Source organism: Aythya fuligula, chromosome 17 (genome assembly GCF_009819795.1).
Source record: "Aythya fuligula isolate bAytFul2 chromosome 17, bAytFul2.pri, whole genome shotgun sequence".
NCBI classification, from domain to species: domain Eukaryota; kingdom Metazoa; phylum Chordata; class Aves; order Anseriformes; family Anatidae; genus Aythya; species Aythya fuligula.
Window position 1 is genome coordinate 13,864,029 of NC_045575.1, and position 22,181 is coordinate 13,886,209.

General features: G+C 38.8%; 1 protein-coding gene across 1 annotated transcript; it reads right to left on the reverse strand.

Moving 5' to 3' along the window:
• Nucleotides 1-11,777: 11,777 nt before the first annotated feature.
• On the reverse strand, nt 11,778-13,599 carry FZD10 (frizzled class receptor 10). Its single transcript, XM_032199120.1, has one exon. The coding sequence runs from the start codon at nt 13,597-13,599 to the stop codon at nt 11,842-11,844; it is 1,758 nt and encodes a 585-aa protein (XP_032055011.1). The 3' UTR covers nt 11,778-11,841.
• Nucleotides 13,600-22,181: the final 8,582 nt, after the last annotated feature.

Genomic DNA, 22,181 nt, shown 5'->3' on the forward strand with positions numbered 1-22,181 from the left:
GTTACACACAGGAATCCAGGAGGAAATGGGAACCCCACCAAGATACCAGCTTGCCCCCGTGAGAGATAACAGGTCTGGTGGCTTCATGAATTTTCTGGAACTGGTATCACAGTGGCCAGATATCATCAGTCAGCTCTATCTTGGTCCTAAAGTACAGTGACACTCTGCCTCTGCTGTGTTCCCAATGCACCTCTTCCACAGTACCTGTGGGAACCACAGCTTCATGCAGATGCAAGATGTTGTTGATGCTGTATCTAAAAACTGTGGCTTCCAGCTCAGCTGACTCGGGGTAATTTCCCCCCCCCAATCCCTCTGTGAGTCAGCCGCTCCGTGGCGCCTGCAGCAATTCAGCTGTGCCTCTCTTCAAACATGTTCGTGCCTCGCTGTCTGGGAACGACTTGTCTGCACTCTGTTGAGTTGCAGTTCACTATCTCTAATAGGATGATACAGCTTTGGTGTTAATAATCAGATTATCTTATGCTATAGTTTGAGGTGATCAGATATTGCAGTAACTGAAGCCATAAAAGGATCTAAGAGAGAAGACCCAAATTCATGAAATTCTGAGCTTTCAGTTTAGTTGCTGCTTCGTGGTTCTGGGCCCTACTCAAGGGCCCAGCTCATTGTAATTCTCTACTATGGAATGTGATGATATATTTAAGTGATTAATTTACTGTCACTTTTACTGTGCTACCACTTATTTTTCAGCAAAGGTCTGAGATATACCAGTAATACATTTAACCATGCATCACTCATCCCATGGGAAACACAGAAAACAAACAGAAACCAACCATCTCTTTCCTGACTTGAACTGCTCTTGTTAGCTTGGGAATTTGCTTTGCAGATTGGTTTTATTGTTTTCAGGAATTACTTTTGCAAATGACCGGAATTAAAAGGAGGTAATTTAGAGAGGCCTTCTTTGTAAACAAAAGCAAAAGAAAAAAATCTCACTGTATAGTTTCTCAATGCACTACTTATATGTTTAAAATACAAATCTAGAAGATTAAACCTGCCTTGAAACATGGTTTCCTGATTTGAAATCAACATATTCAATATTGTCATGCTGAGAGTTTTATGTATTGTCAGACTGTGATGATAGGCAGGAATAGTTTGTCATATACAGTTACTACTCACAAATTACAACTATTTGAATATGGTAGGTTTTTGAACAGATGTCATGGAAAAACAAGTCATGAATTACTCATTGAAGTGACTCAGGTTATTACTGGAACCTTATTACAAACTGTAGCTTTCTACATCAGTTACAATCTGATTCTGTATTAGAATCGATTGCAAAGCTTGCATAGGATCAGTCCTTTAAAAAGAATACTTAGAAAAAATACATAATAATAGTGCCCCTGCAGTTCCTACTGTTGTTAAAGTATTTTTTATTGTGGAAGGAATAGATTTCGTTTACTGAAATTTTACCATTTGCTGTGTGTATGAGACAAGAGGTCAAGCTCCAGACTAGACAGATCCTTCTCCCATCAATGACAGAAACAAGGGTGCATTTCAACGGAGCCTCCTTGCAAGTCCAAGGAACTTTTTGTTATGTAAATGAAACGAAGTGTTTTGTTTTTGTTGACGTTTTTAAAAGCCAACTTGTAGATAGGTCTGTTAAGCACATCAAACAAGGATCCAGAAAGTCAGTCTCCTGCATTGAGATTTGCTGTAGACATGGATAGTTTGCTTAAGGTTGCACTTCAAGCAGCAGCTCTTTGATGCTTTAAATACCCAGCTGACCAGTGATCATTAACACAAGAAGGTGGGAACACGCAGTCAAATGGAGATTCCTTGCAGAAGAGGGATGTTAACAGTGTTTGTCAAAATGAAACAGCTTCTACTTCATAATTACTTTGAACCAATACAAAAGCATACATAAAGCCCGAACCTGTTGCTGCCACTGTTGATATCTAAAACTTCACTTCACACTGTGAATCCTTCCATGGGTGTGGACTGGGTCCTGTAGGATTAACATGGGACTGGAAATCACAGAACCTGAGCTGTGTTCCTGACCCGCGTTAAAGTGCATCTGGGCACGTCAACACCACGCAATGGAGATCTTCAATCTGCACGAGTTGCCGTGCAGAGATGAAAGCTACAAACCCATGTCAAAATATTTCAAGAAGTTTCACTTGAAGGTCATTATGACCTTTCCAGCCCTTTTGAGCCCTATGATTTTCAAGTTAATAAGATCGTTAGTTTGACATAAGGGTGCAGGATCTGTATAATGGAAACAAAAGCTGGAGTTCTCAAAATAATTTCTAAAATACTGCTTTCAGAATTTTGCTTTTCTAGGAGACACAAAATATTTATAGATAAATTGAATATGCTTTTCTATGAGAGAGTATATGGTCTCCTGAGTATTCACTCTGGCTGTGATACTGCTTTGGTGTTCTTTGCGTCATGCCTGAAACCCAGAGGATGAAAGCAGTCTGAGGAAGGGAAGACAAACTCACAGTTGTTCCATTTCATCATTTTCCCAATAAGTGCACTTCCAGAAAAGGGTGACTTCTCATAATCATGGGCAGAAATAAACAAACACTTTGACCAGATCCAGTCATTCTTGGGCTGATCTCCACTTTATTCTTCCAGTATAGCAATCCCCAAATCTCATTGGTGTTTCCTGTACTACTGTTTTATTAAATACCTTGTTTGGAGGTCATTAATCTTCAGTAGTTCATACAAAGCTAAACTTGGATGTTAAAAAAAAGGCATAAAGAACACACTTTTTTGTGCCTTTAAAATTTTCATTTTATCATACACTGCAAACCAAGGACTCTGATTAATTTTCAAAACTGATCAAAGAGCTGCATAATACATCCCTTCACAGTCCAAACTCTGTGGGCTCTAAGGGTGGAAATTTCAAAGCAACATGCAGAAGAACCTGTTACCCCAGATAAGTTAATTAACAAAACCAGTAATGGCTGAAGTTCTAAATTTGATTATTTTTCAAACCTTTATTGCATTGTAATTTGTTTCGAAACCATGGGTGGGCAACTTCAGCATATCAAAAGATGTAACATACTTTTCCATTGTAATTGTGCAAAATACCATGCGTAAAAGTAAATAATCAGATTCCACTGTAAACATTGCTACACTACCACATGATAACCAGGGGAATCATGAAATGAAGATCTCTGAATGTCACTTCTGATCTGTGAGAAGAGTAGTGGGTCAGAGCAGTACGATGGAAAACAAAGCTCCTGGGAACCAGATTATATTAATGCAAAAGAATTAAGCAGTTGAGTTTGTGAATCTCTTGCTTTAGGACTTACATAATGACAACTCCCTTGAGGCTGTTTGTGCTTCCTCCTCTCCAATGGCTCTGTTCTCAGTATCTTTAACCTACTTACTATCCATACTCAATATTCTTTCTCCTTTCTTGTTTAGAGAAACACACAATTTGAAAAATTTCAATTCCCTCCATAAAGATGCACTCACCCAATATTTACATTATTGTAAAATTTGCTATCTAACACAATGCTATAGCATATAAAATTCAGAAGTCTCTCTTACAGTTCTCAAGGATGAAGAGTTATTGCAGACTGAAGCAAAACAAAATTTGGTCCACATTTTAAGTTGTTATCTCAACAGAAAGAGAGAAACAAAGCAAAATACATAACCAAGGATTACAACTATTACTTTGTAGAACAATTCCCAAATGGTGTAAAGCATTATAGTTTGCACAAATGTGGACACTGTTAAAAGCAGCAATCAGTACACTTCTAAAGTTTTGCAAAGATTTCAAGGACTTAAGTACAGCTCCAGACCAGCTAAACTGAAAGCCTGACAGGCTTATGCTTGCTAATTCAATTTCCTGTATGATTCTTTGGATATGATTGGTCCAGAACTAGCAAATTATATTTACCTGTCTGTCCCGTGCCACCTGGAATTCAAAAGAGCTGAGCTATACAGACAGCACTGAGGAAAGCGCAAAGTTTTACATAGCTCCCCTGGCCCTCACCCCCCAAAACCAAACCAAACCAAAACACCCCACAAAAAACAACAAAACCACACACCCCAAAAAAACAAAACCCAGCTGAAAAAAAAACATAACACCAGCTTGAGCTGACCAGGAAAAAGTTTTTGTCTGTCCCTTCTTTTGTCTGTCCTGTTGGTAACATGCTGGTGTTACCAACAATTTTTGTGCTAAGTAACTTTACTGCCATCACAAGGAAAGCATAAAGCTTAGGTAATCTGGGAGCTGTGTTTGTGAATATATAAGCCAAACTCAGCAATACGTTTTTTTTCCATAAATGAGTAGCATATTTACCATTAAAAAAAAAATAGAGTAGAGTGGTACAATGTGTTATGCTCATGGTCCTTGCATTATGCTTCAGTTCAATTGCCAAAATTTTTAGAAGGAAAACTACTAAAACCATCTAAGTATATTTACTAGCTCAAAGCCATCTAAAGCAAGACTTGAGTTCTGTGGTTCCGAAAATTTACTCTGCTTGGTCCAGTGCTCTGACCTTGACATTGCCTTTACACTTATCACCATGTCTACACTGGGAATTGCATCAATTTGATTAAATATTATTATTTTTTAATCTGGTTTCAAATTGATCAGGTTAAGTTAGCATAAAAATCACATGTAGATATGTAACTTGGGTTTTATTCTCTACTAATTTTCAATGAATAACTTCAAAAGGCATTCTAAAGAAACTAAAGGACTGTACAGATATTGATGCATAAGGATGAGAAATCTTGGGAAACTGTCTTATCTCATCACTGAAATCAGTGTCCTAAGGAAAGTTCTTTCATGTAATTAAAAATAAAAATAAAAATGTCTGGATTAAAAAAAAAAAAACCACAACTATAGTAATTAAAAAGCCTGAAGCCTCAATAGAAAGCTGTCCTTTCCTTAAAAATTAATTTACAAGAAAAAATTCTGACAGTGCAAAATAAAAAGATTTTGACAAATTCCACTAAAATCTTAACAAGGTGGAAAATGATGTAGCTGAAAGAATATCAAAGGTCCAGACTTTAATTCCATGTCTTCTAATGTTATCAAATAAAGTAGTCATAGTCCAGTTTCAAAGTTAGTTTAAAGAACCACAAAGTTCAAAATGAGTCTCATGGTTACTGCCTGTAGCGTAGCTCTTAGTGAAGCAATGTTACAGCTGTAAAGAACTAAGGATACAAGAAAGAGAAGTTAAAGGCAGATAAAATGTCTCTATTAGTCCAGCTGGGTATAACTGGGAAAAACTTGCAAGCTTTGAGGAATATAAACCTCTCCTTGGGCTAAAAGCTTTTGCATGCAAGTAGTTTGTCATTGATTTTGTTTTTGTTGTTGTTGCTTTTTCTTTTTTCTTTTCTTTTTTTTTTTTTTTTTTCCTGCTTTATCCATTGATCTCATCTTTCTTCCTTTCCTGTTTGTAATTTCACACAGATAGATATTAGTCTCATATAAAGGAAATGTAAAATAACTAATGTACTAGACAGAACCAAGCATTGCTTGTCCTCAGCAAGAATATTTTCACGTTTAAGGCGCCTGCTCAGAACTGGCAGTCTCTTCTTGATAGTCTCCTGTGTTCATCAGCACCTTTGGTAGCTCAGGACTTTGAACCTCCATTTCTTACCACACTCCTTATCCAAAAAGAGAGATAAAACACAAGTTTTGAAATATATTTTTGTTTATATTGAACAAAAAAGCTCAAAGCAGTCCCAGCTATGGGCCAGTACCACAGAAAGCTGTGTGTGGGCAGATTAGAGACTAAAAGGACGGGATCACTTGAGAGGAGGGTAAGGGAGGCAAGTCACATGCAGATGATGAAAGACTGATCAGCAGTGGAAGAGAGGGGAAGGGAAGGGAAGTGCTGATCAGGGAAGAAAGGAGGAAACAAGGAGCACATTGTAGGCTCAACTCAAAATGTTGCTGTTCATCCTCAGCTCCCATTGATACTACAGGACTACTCTCTTGGAAAAGGTGACAAAAGGCTCTTGAGCAAACATTTAAATTGGCTGAAGATTTTTTGAAGGGGTTTTCTGCTGCCAGAAAATGCAGATCTATTAACATTGAGCATTCTGCAACAAATCTAAGTAAGGTGCTCTCAAAAAATGCTAAATAAACTTAAAAAAAAATCCATTTCAACTTTATCAACACCCAATACTTCTGAATTTCATTTTGAAATAACACTTGGTTTTGGAACATGCTATGTGCAATCTAACATAATAGCATGCTTTAAAACTATAGGTTAAATAATTTCCACTCACTGATTTATTTATTTATTTTCATATCATGAATATTTCATTATCAGCACTTGTAAAAAAAAATGTTCTGATTTGGAAAAAAAAGTCAAATTAAGGATTTTTCCTGTAGCATGTGCTTTCCCTGAGATACGAAGTTTGATTCAAAGCATACACTGAAATTAGTTGGACACCAATTGATTTCAGTGGAGCTGATCTATGCGGAGATCTTGAATAGAAGGAAGAAACAAGTGACAACAAATTGAAGGAATTCCTTTTTAAACAATGCCTTACCAAGATATACTCGGTCCTGCCTTTGATGTACCACTCCCCAAAGCTTTAACTTTGCCAATCCAGGAAAAGCAGAATTGGGCTTGAACCACATCTGTTCTCATACACACTAAAATTAACTAATGAGACACCACTGACTGTAGTGTGTTTTTGCATCTAGTTTGGTAAGACTATACCAAAGTCTAATGTTACATACATAACATTAAATAACCAATGGATACTAATTTCTGTGATTTATCACATGCCCCTTAGTGAAGTCAAAGCCTTGTTTTGTGCTGTTTTCTATAAATATCCATTCAAAAATTAAGACAAAACTATTTGAAACGGTATTTATTAAACTAAAATCTTATCTACCATACCAGAACCCATTTGTTTTACAAACCTAATAATATATTGTCTCTTCTGGATAAACATGTAAAGATACACAAAGCTTAACCTGAACTGATTCAGGGGCAATATTATTTAGACAAAATATGAAACAAGGTTAATATTAGCACCCAGGTTGATTTTAACTCAGTAGTTCACTGAAAATAAAGCTTTTATAATGGGAATGTTGATACAAACTTAACTGTAAGAGCACAAACACTGCTACTGAAATACAGTTTTGAGCAAGCTCCATGAAGGAGTGTTTTGTAAATGAATAATGACTTTGCTTAAAGCCAATCAACATCAAGTGTGTTAAAAGAGATGAAATAGTGCTGGAAGGCAGTGGGAGGTAGAGGAGCCTCAAAGTGCAAACAGGTGCTGATCTCCCTCCAGGGGGGATTGAGTGGCACAGACCTTACAGGCCTGTCACTTCTGATCAAAGCAAGCTCCAAGACCACATAATCACCATCACCCACCTTTTAAAGGATGCCCTGATTTATCATCTGTCCGTGTTAATAACTTGGCTACTCTGTCTAAAATACTTAAGAACATTACACAAGGATAACATTTCAATTTTTTTTTAAAGAAATGTGTAAATGTTTTAAACTAAAATGCACTGAAGTTCCTCCTTTGAGGCCATCTGTTGTTGGAGACCACCTGTCATCAAAAGACCACCTGAGCACATAATATCCCATCATTACAGAACTATCTCCTTGAAGCCAAAGATTTTAAGTGTTCAAATAAAGGGTGTATGTTAGAGACATTGTCGTTACTTGGCTTTTCATATAGTTTGAAGCCGTGGGATGACAGCCATATGTGAATAATGGCTTCATAATAACATACATATGAAACGCTACTTTGGGAAAAATCTGATAAGAGATCTGAACATTCCTTGACTGAGCTTCTCATATCCTTTCAACTGTGGTGCTTGCACTGTACTCTTCAAAGTGTCCTAATATGTCATACCTAAAACAAAACCTTGAGAGTACTGAGCTTAATTTCCTTTCTATTTATAAGCAGCATTGGCATTTTACTGAGAAACAAGACATATTATTGTAAATGGAAGAGATTTTGTGTGATTTCTTTTCTCCTGCATCTAATTTTTCCTTGCTGATCTCATATTCTTATCTCAGTAATCTCTATTCAATAAACAGAAGTACTCTGCCAAACTACCCTCTCCAAAAAAACAAACTTTCTGTCTTCTTCTGTCCCTAACATACATAGATGCTACCTGAATGCAGAGACCTAACCTGCATCATCTTAACCTACACAGTTGGAGAAAATTTCTACCCTCATGGGTAATCTACAGCTCCCATGGGAGAGAACAGTTCCCTTGTACACAACCATGTGGCAAACATTAGATTCTTGATTGGCATATGCAGACACTAACAATGTCTTTTTGTGTGTGCTTGTTTTGCTTTGTTTTTCTTTTTTTTTTTTTTTTTTTGATATTTTTAACTGAGCAAAGTATCAAGTTAAGCACCACCAGACTGTAATAAAATATCCTCTCCAGAAGGAAGTTCTGGAGTTGCATTCCTTCCTCAACAAGTTTCCTATGGAGTGACTGAATTGTTAATATATTTGCATATAAATACTTTTCTTAAAAATCTACCAATAAGCAAATACCCAATAGGCCTTGACAGTACATAGGAAAAAAATCCTAACAAATTCAACAGATAAAAATACCAATATGATTTTACTGAAATATAAAATTACCATGAAAAGTAAAGATGTTTAATAGAGAATACTTTTGAGATATTTTCTCAAAGACTTTTTGGTTGCTATTATTTTTAACTAATGTGCAGACTTCTAAGACAAGAATAACATTCTCTGTTAAATTATTAATAATACTATATTAAATCACTGACACCTTGTGAGAATAAGTATCACTTTCCCTTAACAGCTCTAAGCTTCCAATTCCTTATGTGGCAACTTCAATATTAAATGTTAAGACTTTTCAGAGTTACGGGACAGTAAGAAGTAAAATTTTTGAAATAATTAATTCTTAAAGTCCTTAAAGAAAATAATCATATTCTGTTACATTTACTGTACATTAGTCCTGGAGTAATAAAAGCAGCAGAAATATATACTTGAAGAATCTAGTTTGCTTACCAATTAAAAACAAAAACAAACAAACAAAAACAAACAAACAGAAAATCACTACAAAGGGGAAATAAAATCCAAATTCCTAGTTTACAGTTTAGGAAGAATCTATTGGTGACATGAGGCACCTAGCCAGGCATTCAAATGTGGCATTTTCCTAGAAGAACATGCAGTTCTGCTCTGGTGACAATGAAGGGCCTAAGCTGACATTTGATAAAGCTCAGAATGGCAGCAGAAGTCCATCCATTGCTGAATATCTTTCTTCATTTTTTGTTTTCTCTTCCAGAATCCTAGTAACAGACTGCAAAAACACATGATCAACAATGAAAGCAAGAAACTTTCTGTAGTTAGCAAAAACAGTGAGATGCTGATATGGTGAAACATTCTCTAAACAAATCTGTCACCGGTAAAACAAGCACTAACCTTTATGTCGGATGAAATTTGTGTGAAGAAGACACATTGCTGGCAAGGTGCACACATTACTGACAAGGCGACATGTATAATAACAAAGCGTATTTAAGGACTCCTATAGTAATTTGCAATACACATATTATTTGGAAACATTGTATTTCTTGGGATCTAATGCAATTGATTTTAACTAGAACACACACAGATGCAAAAGCATTAATTCAGTAGTTTCAGAAGTGTATTTGTGAAGTGCAATGTCCTGCTTTGGCTCCAGGAGGGTGTGCTGTGTCAGGATTAACTTCCAGGGCATCCACCAGGTTGTGTATCAAATAGTGACATGTATGCACAAAGGCAGAAAAATATCCTCCCCACTTACCCCAGATAAATTTGATATTGAAAACTGCTTCACATGTGCACATTTTAGACATAGAGTTGATTAATAATACCTGCAAGATCATTTTTTGTCATTCGAGTTCCTAGTCATCACTAGAAACACTTTAAAAGACTACACAGAAGAAAAAAAAATAAAAAATATATATATATATACACATGCAGCTCCGCACATGACCTTGAAAAAACAGGTGACTAAAAAAGTCATTTTTTGTAGCTTTCCTAGCCACTGCAATGTGACCATCACAGGGATCCATACTCTATCAAAGTCCATTAAGACCTCTCTCTGTGATGAAGTTCCCAATAAAGGGTTTTCTAGAAAAGCCTGTGTAAGAAAGTGAGGTTACATTACTATCTCCCCAGGTGGTCACACAGCCTGTTAGTTAACAGCATGGAAAAATTCAGTATCATAAAAATCACACTCCACTAAAAATATTTTGAAAACGTATTTACAATTTTAATCACATAGTTTTCCTAAACAAGTATTTTAATTCCTTATTTAGATTTCCCCTCTTCTTTCTCCTGATCTTTCCCTAAGCCTTTTCCCAAATAATAGCGATACATTCGGTAATGTTAGAAGAGAAAAATCTCCCTGAAGAGTAGAGACTGAAGTGTATTCAAACTGCAGAAGTGAGCCAGCTATCTTTAACATGCTGAACATACCCTATGCAAATTTGAAAGGGGTGTTAACCAAGGATCATTGTTGTAATCTCAGTGCTTTGTAAACATGGTACTACCCTACATGACTGCAGCTTTTTTACATCACTAAAGCTTCTTCCCATTCAGTTTCTCAATTGCAGAGGTTCACAGAAAGATGCAACTTCAAAACCCATTTATTTAATTTCAACTTGCAAGTTCTTTTGAGCAAATTATTGTTCTATTTGCTTATACTTGCAGCCAAGTGTAATAACAACTATTGTATTCAAAGTGTGCTTTTATCAAATAATTGAAGAAACACGTTTATTAACCACAAAGCACATCAGAGAAAGTTTAGAACACACAAAATTATCAAACTAAAGAACATATTTTATTTTTAATAAAATAGTGGAGCATGAAAAATAATTGTATATTACAAATATATACAGCTAAAACTGTGCACCCCCAGCACAGTAAAGAGCATCACTCTATACAAAGCTTCCCTTTGCAGAATCTAGTGCTTCTTGATCTATTCATAGTGAGAATTTGTTTAAAAATAGAAAGAGTCAATAAGCCCTTTGGGTCTCTTTGAATTGACCTCCCCCCACCCCCCTTTTTTTTTGCACAAATCAGTCCAAACGTGTATAACATTGGCTTGATTTCCATTAAAAAGCCACAAAATGTAACACTAAAGGGTTTCTGAGGACTAGACCTCTTAGTTCTTTTGTTAGGAGATTTCTTTTGTTGTCTTTATGTACAGCAAAATACTTGTTTCTCTTTTTATGTCATGGTAAGAAAAAAAAATGTATTGCACATTATTCTTATTCATAAAGTTTGTGTCTGGTGTAGGAAGTTTCTCTTTTAGTGAAAGAATATTGGTGAGCATTATAGATTGAACCTATTTTTAGGCACTGCAAACCTACTAAGCTGAGATGAGTTGTAAAGGATTTCTCTCTCTCTCCCTCTCTCAAAGTTAGCGCAGAAGTTGCTTTCAGAGATCGCCTGCTTTCTGAGGATAGGCCTCTCGGGGACATTAGGGGACTTTTCAAAGAAAATCTTTGCTCCATAAGACTTCACTATACCTTATTACTCAGAAATCCAGCTCAGCTACACGCACAAAAAAAAGTTAAACTGGGCGCTTTGTTTGTTTGTTTTGTTGTTGTGCTTTTTTTCTTTTAAACATCTGAGAGGTGGATGAAGTACTTAACTACAATTAATAACAGAAGAGCCTGCTTTAATTCACAATATTTCTTTCACTGAAAACCTTTCTATAAGTACATTTACCTTCAGTATTTCACGAGGTCCTGAATTCAGCATGAGACATTTTTTGCCTTGAGATATTAAACTATCCTCTGACAAAAAAAAAAAAAAAAAAAAAAAAGCACCATTTATTTTTTAATTTCTGGCTGCTACTGTGGTAAGTCTGTAAGGTGAGATATAGTCTTGTCTAAAAACTATTCACACACAAGTGGGTGGTTGTAACGTTGATTCATATTTTGCAAGATGAGTTTTCTGTGGATGTTGAGTTTTTTTGTAGATTCCACTACTTGTAATAACACTTGCAGGTTTTCTCCTACTTCTCTTCTTTAATCTTCGACTACAAACGTTTTGCCAGGACTGAAGAGTCTTGGAAGTCCAGATCCACATACCACTAGTAATGCCCACAACTAATAACATAAAAATTTTGACCATGAAAATTTCTACTGCTGGAATAGAATTATTCATCGTGCAGTCCAAGTTTTTAGTCTGATTGTTCATCTTGCATTTCTGTTGAGTTGCCACAATTTTCCAATAATCCATATTAAGTCTTTCATAAAAATAGCAAGCTATCACGCAAGTTGCGGGCACTGTATACAAGACTGAGAAGACACCAATCCTGACCATCAGCTTCTCCAACTTGTCAGTGTTTTCTCCACCTGTTTTCATCACTCTCCTGATATGAAAAAGGGCCACAAACCCAGAAAGAATAAAAGAAGTGCCAATGATTAGATAACAAGCCAAAGGAATGAGTACAAACCCAGTCAAGGCATTCACATCCATGCTTCCAACGTAGCACAACCCTGTCAGCTCATCTCCAGCCACCCTTCTCATAACCAGGATCATTATGGTCTTCACAGCAGGAATGGCCCAGGCCGCCAAATGAAAGTAGCTACTGTTTGCTTCAATTGCTTCGTGCCCCCATTTTTTCCCAGCCGCCAGAAACCAAGTTAAAGTCAAGATTACCCACCACAAGGAGCTCGCCATACCAAAGTAATACAGAACCAGGAACACAATGGTGCAGCCAGTGCTCTCCAGTCCTTCCTGGATGACATAGAGCTGGCCGCTGTCCCTATCACAGGCGATGCTTTCAGCACCTGAAAAGAGGCGAATGATGTACCCCACTGAGTAGACACAGTAGCACATAGACAGGAAGATAATGGGCCTCTCGGGGTACTTGAAACGCTGTGGATCTATCAGAAATGTGAGTACAGTAAAAGCACTGGAGAAGAAGCACAGAATGGACCAGATGGCAATCCAAATGACAGCAAACTGCTTGTCATCCCTGCTCCAGTAAACATCAACCCCTGGGGTGCAGAGCGGCGCACAGGAAGCACTCTTTTCCACATGGTGGAACTTGCCGGGGTTTTCACAGGAGGTTCTGCTCAGGCTGTCCTTGTGCTGCTGCAGGTCGTGGCCACCGCTGGGCCGCTGTGGCCGGAACATGGGTGGCAGCATGCTGGATCCTCTGGGTGGCTCGTCCGACCCGTTGTTGGGAGCTTCCATGCACAGATAATTGGGATCATTCTTGTTGGGCAGTTTGCTGCAGTCTAAGGAGTCCGGCCACTTAAAATTGAACTGCTCCATAATGGGAGAGCATTTCAACCTCGCCTGCTCGCACATGACCCTGCAGGCTGGGATCGGTGTAGAAACTTGCTCCGTGCACATAGGGGCATAGAGGGAGCAGAGGAAAAACTTCAGATGGCTGTGGCAGCCGTACTCCACCAAGGGGGCAAACTCGTGCAGCTGGATGGCAGCTTCCCTCTGGTTCTCGTGTCCCATCAGGTTCGGCATCCTCGTCATGTTGTACCCTATATCCTTGCACATGGGGATTTCTATGGGCTGGCACCTCCCGTCACCGGGCCGGTCAATGTCGATAGAGCTTATCCCGGCGCAGGAGCCGCTCAGGCAGCACAGCACCAACACGGCCCGCACCAGGCTCCGGGCCCCCGGCCCCATGCTGCCGCTGGGGCGGCCGGAGCGCGGCTCCCTCCGGGGGGCGCCTGGCGCTGGGGCGGCCGGGCGGGGGACCAGGGGGGGCGGCAGCCACTTCAGCGGCCCCCCGGCTGCTGCCCGGCCTGGGACGGCCCCCGGCCTTCGCGAGGGAGCCGGGCGGTGGGGCACGGCGGCGCGGAGCTCAGCATAGCCCGGGCCGGGGGCCGCGAGCACCGCCCGGCCCCGGCCCCGACCCCAGCCCCGGCGGCAGCGCAGGGGGGCGGCCGGGGAACGCCGCGAGCGGGCGGCACGGGGAGCAGCGCCCCCAGTCCTCAGCTGCGCCAAACTTACTGCGGGGAGCCCAGCAACTTTCTTGTCCTCGGGCTTCCACTTTTGCGGTCCGTTTTTCCACCGCCCTTCCTCCTCCTCTTCCTCGTCCTGGTCCGAGCACTCAGCGCCGCTCAGCGCCCCTGTCTCGGGCGGGTCCCTCGGGGCTTTGCCTCTCCCAGCTCCGCACTTTCTCGCCGAGAGGTGGGAATGGGCTTGTCCGAGCGTGGAGTAAAGGAGGAGGAAATCTCTAAACCATCGAAGAGGGGGGGCTCAGAAAGGTGCCCGGGGCTGGCTCTGCGAGGGGCCGGCTCCGCGCCTGCCTGGGGGCGCCCCGCTCCGCTCCGCTCCCCCCGCATCGGCGGCGACGGCCCGGCTGGAGCAGCCCGGCTGCTCAGGGGGCGGCTGAGGCCGAGGATGAAGTAGAATAAAAAAAAATCAAAACCTGCGCAGGGTCCGCCTCGCATACGACATCCACTTTGCATGAGAAAGGTGAAGCTGACATGGTGATTACTTTCCAATCACTCGGAACGCCTTGAAACCTCCTTAAGGACCCCTACAGGTTCTCCTTGATCAGCACAGATTAGAAAAAGCCCCATTTGTTTCTCTCTCTCCTCCTGTCTTTCTCCTTTCCCTCCCGGTGCCCTCCCTTGAAAGTTTAACAAGATTTGTCTCTAGAAGGCGTCAGCCTAACCTCCCTCGCCCAGGTAGGAGGGGAGCCAGGAGAGCAGCGCCGCAGCCTCCGTGTCTCCTAAGGAGAGGGCTGAAGGTGGTGCCTCCCCGGCTGCCTTTATTGGAGGGCGGGCGATGCTTTAGCAGGGAGGATGTGGGGAGGAGGTTGCGTTTTATGGCGAGTGCTATAAACTCTCTGCTGCCAGGGTCATAAAATACGGTTGCTTTCAGCCTGGAATCTCAGCTGTTTTCAAAAGTCGTGCTTTGTCTCGAATTCCTAACTGAACAGGACAGGCGGGATAGCTGAAAAAGTACCTGATTATGGTTTTAATCACGGTATGGCATCTCTCGAAAAGTAGTTTTTTTTTTTTTTTTTTTTTTCCTCCTTACATAAGAAATCCTACGAGGAATAGAGATATACCCTTGGGAAAGTGACTTCATCCTCTATAGAAATGATACTTACAGATTTTGGAGACGGAGATCATTTTAAAGTGAGTTGTGCTTACTTTTTAAGTTAAGCTTTGAGATTAATGCTGCTTATTGGTCCAGCAGAGCTAAGAGGAGAAAGTTCCCCAGCCAAACTAAAATTCACAGCTCTACACACCAACAGGAGCACTGTGATCAGAAGTCAGATGATTAGCTCTACTTCATTACTACTATTATTATTAATTTATTTTGAACTTAATTTTAGCAAACATATTAACGAAGAAGGAAAATCTTTCTCTTCATTCACGCTTGCCCCCACAAACCGGACTCCTCTCCATTAGTGCCTGCTTCTTATCGAAATGAACACGGAGTCTCCTGGAAACTACCAAATCCCGCAGGGTCAGAGTTAATACCCCACCAGTCTCTAGAAAGGAAACTGTTGGCTTCCTCAATTGTGATAAGGGTGAAATGGATCCAAGCAAGGACAACAAACCCCGGCTGATGTTTGTCTTTGAAAATCCTGAAGATGCAGCTAGTTTTTGCTTAGAAGTAAAAGCCATCATAAACATTGTTTAACACAGTACTGCTTTTCGTGGCTTTTCAGCGGATCGAGGAGATCACACTTATAAAGTATTGGTCTTATGGGCTGATCTTTCCTGGGCACTTTTAGATTCCTCAGGGGATGTTACAAATGCAGGCAGTGTTATGTGCAAAAAAAAAAAGCTTTATTTATTTTAGCGTGTCTGTATGCATGTATGTGTGTGAGACTGAGTGTGTTGAGGCATTTCCATTCTTCATTAATCTAAACCTGTTTTCTTAGTATTTGTATGCATCCTGATTCCTCTGCTGCAGCGCTCAGCTGGGGGTAGTAGGGAAGTGTGGGGAAACCTTTTCCAAGGGATAGCCACCTTTAAAAAGTAAAACTTAAAAAACACTTAAGATAAACATATTATATATTTGTTTTGTTCGGCTTGATTGTTTGGGAGGTTGTTATCCCTATTTTCAACAAGTATTTTTGAAAAGCATTTTATATCACCATTCACATTAAAATAATCTAGAAAAATACACAAAATAAAACATGGCATGTTTGTTCTGTCTTACTGATAGCAACCTTTTTTCCTAAGTGGAAAAAAGGAAATACAAATAAAAATGAGGGGGGAAAAAAAAAAAAAAGCACAGCCAAACCTTTGTAATTGTGTCTCAATTAATTAATTGATCTTTTATGTGACAATTTCATTCAGCCTTGTTTTTCCAGCCATTATTTTAGCCCATACATCCTGCTTTAGATCATTTATTTCACTTTCTATATTTTTAAAGAGCTATCTAGGAGTATATCCCATTCAACGAGCTTGAGTCAGTGAAACTAACAAATAGAACATTATTATAGAAAAATGAGAGCGCTGAGAAATCAGCAACTGGAAGATACCTCTGTAACTAATAAATGAAAAGAGCCTTTTGATGGCTCCAGCTGAAAAGATATTTTATTTTATTTTTTTTTTCTCCTGTGTGTGGGATTTGAGATGTGTGATTCTATGGAGCAGCCAGGCACCCCTGCTGCTAGGCCCTGGCTAGGAGTTGGCCCCCCTCTGGCAAATGTTATGGAGAATTGGGAGGAATTTTATGGCTGTCTTTTCCCTCAGCTCTTTTTTCTTTTGTCTTCTTTGAAGAATGACTTTAGACATTTTATTTACATATTTAACCATGGATGAAAGAGGAAAAAGAAAGCATTTGGGCCGTTGTGGGAATAGTGATATGTTTAAATTAATGGAAATCTTATTAGGCTTCTAAAATTTTAAGCAAAAGATTTTTAATGAAACTTTATAATTAAACATGATTTCAAATAATGTGCCAACTCGCAGGAAGGATAGATTTCTCCCTCTAGCTATCCATCTCCCCACCTCCCCAAAATGTGCAGAGGAATCATCTATATCTACAAGTCCAGCTCATGTTCTGTCCCATAAGCAAAAGATTAAAAAAACTGAATATTTCATAAGGCATGTCAAAATTTAAACCATAACTAAATATTTTGTAGGTATAGCAAAACATAAGCAAGACAAGAAGCCCACCCTCCCCATCCACAGAATGGCAAAGTTTAATGCTGTGTAATCTATTGCAGTGACAGTGTAATAAAATACTTTGATATGGGTAATGGTGAAAATCAAAGTTGCATCTACTCTATACATGTTAGAGTCAATGGAAATTACAGTGCTAGGCAGGGTTTTCTGAAATGGGATTAAAGAAAACCCAAATAATCCCTTTGAGATAAAATGTCCTGACACTTCAGCAGTGGAGAGAAATATAATGATAGACTTAGGGAACTAAAGAGTTAATTAGTACATTTAGGAATTTTAGGAAAATAGTCTAAATGATCTGTTACATAACAAGTGTGTTATGACAGAACATGAACTGATATTGACGATTTTATGTGTAAATTCTGTAGCTCTCCCTGTATTTCAGATGCAATATTTTCAGCCATCTGTTCATTACACAAAAAAGGGAACAGTTTAATGTTAGTCCTACTCAGTAATACTATCCTCTTCCATATTTTGTATTGATTCATTCTGACACTTTTTAGCTTCTTGCATGATAGAATTTGTTACCAAAATGAGACATATTACACGTTTTTGAAAAAGTTAGCCATACAGTAGGTAGTGACACTAAAAGAAAAAAAGATCAAACAAAAAAATGAAAGCTGATAAGAATTTTATCAATTTTAAAAGCCAGCCTTTCTTACTGAATCTCCACTAGATATTCATAAAATTAAATGGCATACAGAAAATGTTTACTTTTTAACCCAGTTGACTCATTTTTTCCTATCCCCAGAATCTTTGTAGCAGTTTTCCTCCAATGTTTAAATAAACATGTCTGCCTAACAGGACAAGCATACTGAGAAATATTCCCATGCAAGTGCGAATATTCACAATGCACAAAAGTTTTAATTACCTTAGAAAGCCACCACCACCAACAGTTAAAAGAATTAAAAACAAAAACAAATCATAAATGGATGAGTGGGTTGTATAGTATTGCTCTAATACAATTTAACTGGCTATTTTAAGGGCACTTCCCTTGAAATGTGGTTTGAAATATTACCAAAGGTTCGACGGGGTGCATTAGTGTGAATTGCAAATCAGAACATTTCTTTAATCCCCTTTTCATGGCCTGGCTTCGGATCAGTGGCATCTAAGGGACTCCCCACTGATTCTGGCTCAGGCGGAACCATTCACTGAGGCAGCTTCCCTCCTCTATTCCCACAGTCCAGAAAACAACACCATAGACAGACACCCTCCAAGTAAATTAGATTAAACTTCTTCTCTTCCACAGCACATTAGCCTTTTCACTGCCCAAGATTCATTATTCAGCTACTCCTAATTTAAAGATACAGTATTTTTCTCCCCTTAGGAACAAAACCAACAAACAGAATGAAAGCAAAAACAGAATATATAAAAAAAAAAGACTGTTAGTCAGAAATAAACCCAGTAATTCTAAAATTATAGGAAGGTAGAATATCTTTTGTTTATGCTCTAATATTGCAGGGATAATATCTTTTTAAGGCACAGGCCATTGCAGCAAGTTCTATAGGGACAAAAACAAGGAAAGGCCTAATAAAAAAGAAAATGTACACAGATTTTCTTCTCTTATATGCACTATTCAATAAACTTCATTCATCATTCCTTTTGCATGCACTGTTTGCATAGTATCTTGGAGCCGCATCTAGACTTGTAAAGGCATACATACAGTGAAAACTACACGTGATAGCAGGGATTATTTTTTTCTGTTCTAGTCACTTCCTCCCGTATGTTCCCTCTAAAAGTTATCCTCACTTACTTTTTGAGATAAAAATGATCTTTTTTATGACTCCCTCACTCTGCTTTCAGGTATGAGTGTGCACCTCTTCACAAATACCAATGCAAGCAGACAGAAACAGTAAGATCCCGAGCTGGCCGTATCTTGGATCTCAAGGGTCTACACTTGCAGCCTTGCATCAGGAATTGCTGGCATGTGAACCTAAACCTCCCACTTCTGGGCACTATTTTACATAACCTACAGTAACTGTGTACCACCTGGATGGTGCAAAAGGAGAAAAGTGATAATCTCAGTTCCCTTAATCTTCTCTGGTTTAAAAAAACAAAGCACCATGCTACTGAAAAATCTTTGCTCCTCGTGCTTCTTTGTAAGGCATCATGGAAGTATCTTTACAATCAACCTCCACTGCAAGCTAGATTTGCAGCATCTAGCTGTGTATAGTAATTTATTTTTCTTCTGTACGGTCCTGAAAAATACTCTCAGTGCCTGCGGCTCCCAGTTGTAGTTTCAGTGCCTTTCTAAATTAGTACCTAGATTATGGAAAAAGATGACTGGGTAGATGAAAGCAGTCTGAAGTATACAGCAATATTTCTGACATATGCATGTTACCCTATTTTACCTGACTTTGCAACTGATGAAAGATGTTTTGTCTGACTTACCTTGGTCCACCAAGGACCTTTACACCTAGGCAATAGTCTAGTCTTATGGAAATCTCCCTTCTCTGCTAGTAAACTTTTGTAATACTGTAATCTTCCCACTGGCCATGCATCTGATCTCCTGAATACCATTCAGTCCAGCTTTCTCATTAATACTGTATCTTTTAATTGCCTAAGCAATGCCATTAGCATTTTGGCACCTCTGGTCTCAGCAGGGACTTTCAGAAGTAATATGTTAGTAATAAATACTTTTATTACTGTGACAGTAGAGGACACCAATGTCTATTTCACTAATATTAAGTATCTCTCATTCATGAGCTTCCAGAGAAATATACAAAAGCCCATTTATGTGAGAGGTACTCTACTTTGCTCATGTGAAAACTTGATGGGAAATATTAGGCTTTCTTGGGAACGTTTTAGGACTGACTTTTACTTTTCAGGCTTGAAATCTCTCTTTAAGAGAAAAAAAAAAAAGATGGCTGGGTGTTGTAGGACAGGCCTGAGGATTGAGAGTTTGGGAGGCTTAGTCTCTCTTCCATTAATACTTCTTCGTGCTGTTTTGGTGGTATAAGAAATGGCCTGTGGGCACTGATGCAAAAGATAATTTCCAGTTGTCTATAACTGTTGAAGTAGTCACATCCCAGCTTCTGCACCAAGCTTATAATATTCAGAACAGGCTGGGGGCAGGGCAGAAGTAAAGAATTAGAATATGCAATTAGAAAAGGAATGAGGTTTATCAGAGAGCAGCCAGGATAAGCAAACATGAGATAGAAATCTCTCACGCTTTGACAGGAAGCGTTGTTTTTGCCCTCAACCCTATGAGTTATGAGCTTTAAAGATGGCACAAAGTGTCCTTCTTTGTCCACCACTCCCTTCCTGTTATACCTGTTTAATCTTTTATCAGTAACTTAATTCTGGTACCTTTACAACACTTTCTACATCAATATGATGTTTACATTTTTGTAAAGATCACCCAACTTGTGTATACAGAAGGCAATAAATAGGATTAGATATTTATGGTACTTCTGTAACAGAGCAGATTGAAGAAGTCATGAAGATGATGCACCTATCCAAACAAAAAAAAATCTGAAAATCAGCTTATTTTCAGAATTCTATACTCCGTTGGACTTAATATAATAGTTTAAAAATATACCTAGAAGCTTTGATCTACAAAACTTGAAAAATCTCCCTCATTGAAAACCAGTGACAGCTCGAGTGTTTAATTCTCTTACCTGCCTTTTGAAATACCCCTGTTCCATAAGAAGATGGCATTGTCTTTCATCAACTGTACAGTAGCAGAGAGTTGGCATGTGATAGAAAATTCACTTCTCTTTATCCTATATCTTCCAAAAATATTCATTATACTGCTATTATCTATATGGTATTTTTCAATTTGGAAGACTACTTAATACTTTCACTGTCCCTCAGTTAATGCCTATGGGTTTGTCACACAAAATCACAAAGAGAACAATTTTTCAACTTCATTAGACGTCTTTTAACTTTTTTAACTTTTAACTGAAAACTAATATAGTAGCAAACTTGTTTTAGCAATATAGATAATACATGGTCTTAAAGTCATTTTTATTTACACAATTTCGTAATAGTATCAATTCCAACCTTTACCAGTTCTTGACCTATTTATTTATTTTTTCCTATCTACTTAGATGTCAAATTAATAGAAGTAAACCTCAGAGGAACAAAAGTATATTGGAAGAGAGTTGGAAGGTGATTCATAACTTAATGCAGGGACCATTCTAGCCCAAATTCAGCTCCTGAGACCATACAACAGATGAAATGCAGTAGCTTTCTGACATGTCCTCCCTTTCGTCCTTGTCTTTGACACTTCAGTAGGTGAGCCAGACAGGCCCAAGCCAGCTCCTCTGCCGGCCACAGAGGATACGAGGATTCGTACATGTTCATTAAGTAAATGGTAAAGATCTCTCAGGCCCTTTTATCCAACAGAATTCCTTTATAGCACTATGTGTTATATTGTACCGCACTTCACAGTAAAGGTGGTGGCAGCCACAGTAACACCCTTTTCTGAAGTTCTGAATAAAGGTTTTTTTTCAGAAGACAGGCAAGAGATGTTTACCTTCCCAATACCAGACCGGTTTTCTTTGATTTATCACATTATCTCTTCAGAAAGTTTTTACTATAACAATATTGAAAAAAAATCTGGAAAATAAAAAGTTTGGAAACCTGCAGTATACCTTCTCTCATGATATAGACTGCTGTAATATAAACATAGCCTGATATATCAGCCTTCTTAGTGTGTAGAAAACAGAATCCTAGCATCAGATGCCTTCATGTCACAAGTTCAATTCTCTTTTTAAGAGCCTTTTAAAATTGACTGTGATAGACACCCATGTCTCTCAGTGATTTGCAAGCGTTAATTAATTTTTTAAAAGACCTTGTGAGGTACTGTAGATAATTGCTTTGATACCTATATTATAAAGGGCAAAGTGTGATACAAAATATGTACACAGCATCAGAAACCGAAAGGACGTCACAAAGAGAAATACAGTTCTGACATTTTAAATCAAACCCTGTTCCCTCTGCTACATAAGGGTAATCCTTTTACTTCTCTGATGTTTACCAACACATGTCATTCACTGGACAATGCTCCAAGCCAGGTCTGAAAGGCATGCATGGCACACATTGAATTCCCTCTCATCTCCTTCTTGAAACAATGTGTTGAAAATACCAAAATAGAGAAAATAC

Excerpts from the sequence above, each read along its gene's own strand:
- FZD10 (XM_032199120.1), bottom strand. The coding sequence starts at position 13,599 with ATGGGGCCGGGGGCCCGGAGCCTGGTGCGGGCCGTGTTGGTGCTGTGC.